At 49.3% G+C, this 2,110-nt stretch overlaps 1 protein-coding gene across 1 annotated transcript; it reads right to left on the bottom strand.

Annotated features, from left to right (window-relative positions):
• Positions 1-478: 478 nt before the first annotated feature.
• LOC124803442 lies at positions 479-1,720 on the bottom strand. Its single transcript, XM_047264628.1, has one exon. It carries the CDS (start codon positions 1,718-1,720, stop codon positions 479-481), a length of 1,242 nt encoding a protein of 413 aa, XP_047120584.1.
• Between the last annotated feature and the right edge of the window lie 390 nt (positions 1,721-2,110).

The raw sequence follows: 2,110 nt of genomic DNA, 5'->3' as shown, positions 1-2,110 counted from the left end.
GACCCATTGTGGAGTGGGGTCTGTCTGCAGTCGTGACGTGACAGGTATGCAGGTAGTTTTCAACGAGCTGTCTGAAGCTGTTCAAGCTGTAACGCACTCATAGTACACCTTGGGTGACATGTGCTACAATCAAGAACATTCAAGAGAAAAATGGCTCTGAGCACTATGGGACTTAACATCTGTGGTCATCAGTCCCCTAGAACTTAGAACTACTTAAACCTAACTAACCTAAGGACATCACACACATCCATGCCCGAGGCAGGATTCGAACCTGCGACCGTAGCAGTCGCGCGGTTCCGGACTGTGCGCCTAGAACCAACATTCAAGAGCGTCTTTCATATTAAGTTAGGTAACTTACGTTTCTCCTCTTTCATAACGAAATGAGCGTAGTGGAGACAATGGACAAATTGGGGGAGCAAATCTAGATGCAGAAAATCGTCCATCCTGAGTGAGTTGCTTCTGACACGCAACAGGGAGACTACAGCAGGCCTCTCTTTTCAAATTCTGGCAGCATTTGTATTATAGCCTGCATATACTGAGCGCTCGCGAAGGTGTTTCTGTTGGCAGCACTGTCACTTTCGTTCAGAGACGCTTCCACATCGAATCTAGTTTCGTTTTGAGTGCGCACAATTGGCAGTACCGCTACTGCCGAGTAAACGGCGTACAGTGCTTGCGCCTCAAAGTCCGCCAGTAGCTCCTCAAAGGATATCTGTTTGTCCGTACTGATACCAATATCGTTCATCACCTCGATTAAATGGCTGTGGTACTCCTTCAGAAGGTCTGTTAAATGATTGGCGTACACTTCTTCCGTAAGGCTTGTGTGAGTAAAATATTGCAAGTCAATCGAAGGTGAACTGTAGGAAGACAACTGGAAATCGAGAAGGACCACATCTTGGACGACTCCTGCAGCGTATCTGAACATGATGTTGTTGACCCATGTATCTGCGTGGGTTAGCACACGAAACTTTCCCTTCCGCTGCGTCAAGTCAGCTAGCCGTGGAAATATGCTTTCTGCAAGAGTTCGTATCCTCGGCGCATACTTTGAGAACGATCCGTCTAACGTGTCCAACTGATCCGCAAGTAACCTGCAACCCTGTTTCAAGAAGGTCTCCAGTTGCTGCGCCGTAGTTTCGTGCAACAACTTGAAGACCAGGTAGTTGTCCAGAGCCGACGGGTCCTGCTCGAACAGCTTGACGGAGGCCGCGTGGAACTCTGCCAGTTTCCTGACCACGAGTTTGGAGTGCGCCAAATCGAGTCCGCTGCACCTCTTCGCCAGCGAGAACCCTCTGGCCTTCAAGTCCTCGAGAACCAGATAGCTGACCGGCTGCTTCCCAGAGGCGAAACACTTGGCAGACAGCTGCATGTATTTACCGGGTGCCGCCTTCTCCAGGATTTGTGACATCGCGGGAATGGTATCGCAGAACATGCGAGTCTCGTGCTCGAAGGCTTGTATCTCCTGCACCAACTTCTGCATCACCTCTCCCGTCGGGAGGCACTTGATGATCAGCGACAGGGAGCTGCCATAGGGACTGGCGTTGCGCTCCAGCTCGACGGTCATGCGGTAGACGTCGCTGAGGTAGTTGTCGCCTATAGCCGTCGCCCTCTGCACAGCGACTGAGGTGACCTTCAAGTCTCTGGACGCGTCGCTCTCCTTCAGCGAAGTCTCCGCGAACTGCTTGTCCAGCCAAGCAGGCAGCACGGTGGTGGCTTCCGCGGTCATCACCTGCAGTGCAACAGAAATGAAAGGGTCGGTCTAGAGACGATTGAGACGAATTGCCTTGAATGGTAAATAAATCATAATCGTGTAGCTAATAAATTATGCAGAATCTTAATTCGAAAGCACACTCATAGCAGCGACAATAAATACAAAGTTTCCTATTTTCTTAAATTTCGATTCCCCACGAGCAATCAGGATCACAGAGACTAAAACCACTCTTCATGTGGGACCGATTACCTGTTTGGCCCCCTCCTCCCCCCCCACCCCCCCCCCACCCCACTAACCAACCAACAACCCTTGATGCAAAAGCTTTAGATGTTTAATAAAATTTTTAGTGACTTAAAACAGATTTAAAAAATCCTGTTTTTAAAAGTACAAGATTTTCGTTAAGAT

This window comes from Schistocerca piceifrons, chromosome 6, assembly GCF_021461385.2.
Source record: "Schistocerca piceifrons isolate TAMUIC-IGC-003096 chromosome 6, iqSchPice1.1, whole genome shotgun sequence".
Lineage (NCBI taxonomy): Eukaryota > Metazoa > Arthropoda > Insecta > Orthoptera > Acrididae > Schistocerca > Schistocerca piceifrons.
This window is presented reverse-complemented; position numbering and strand designations above follow the sequence as displayed.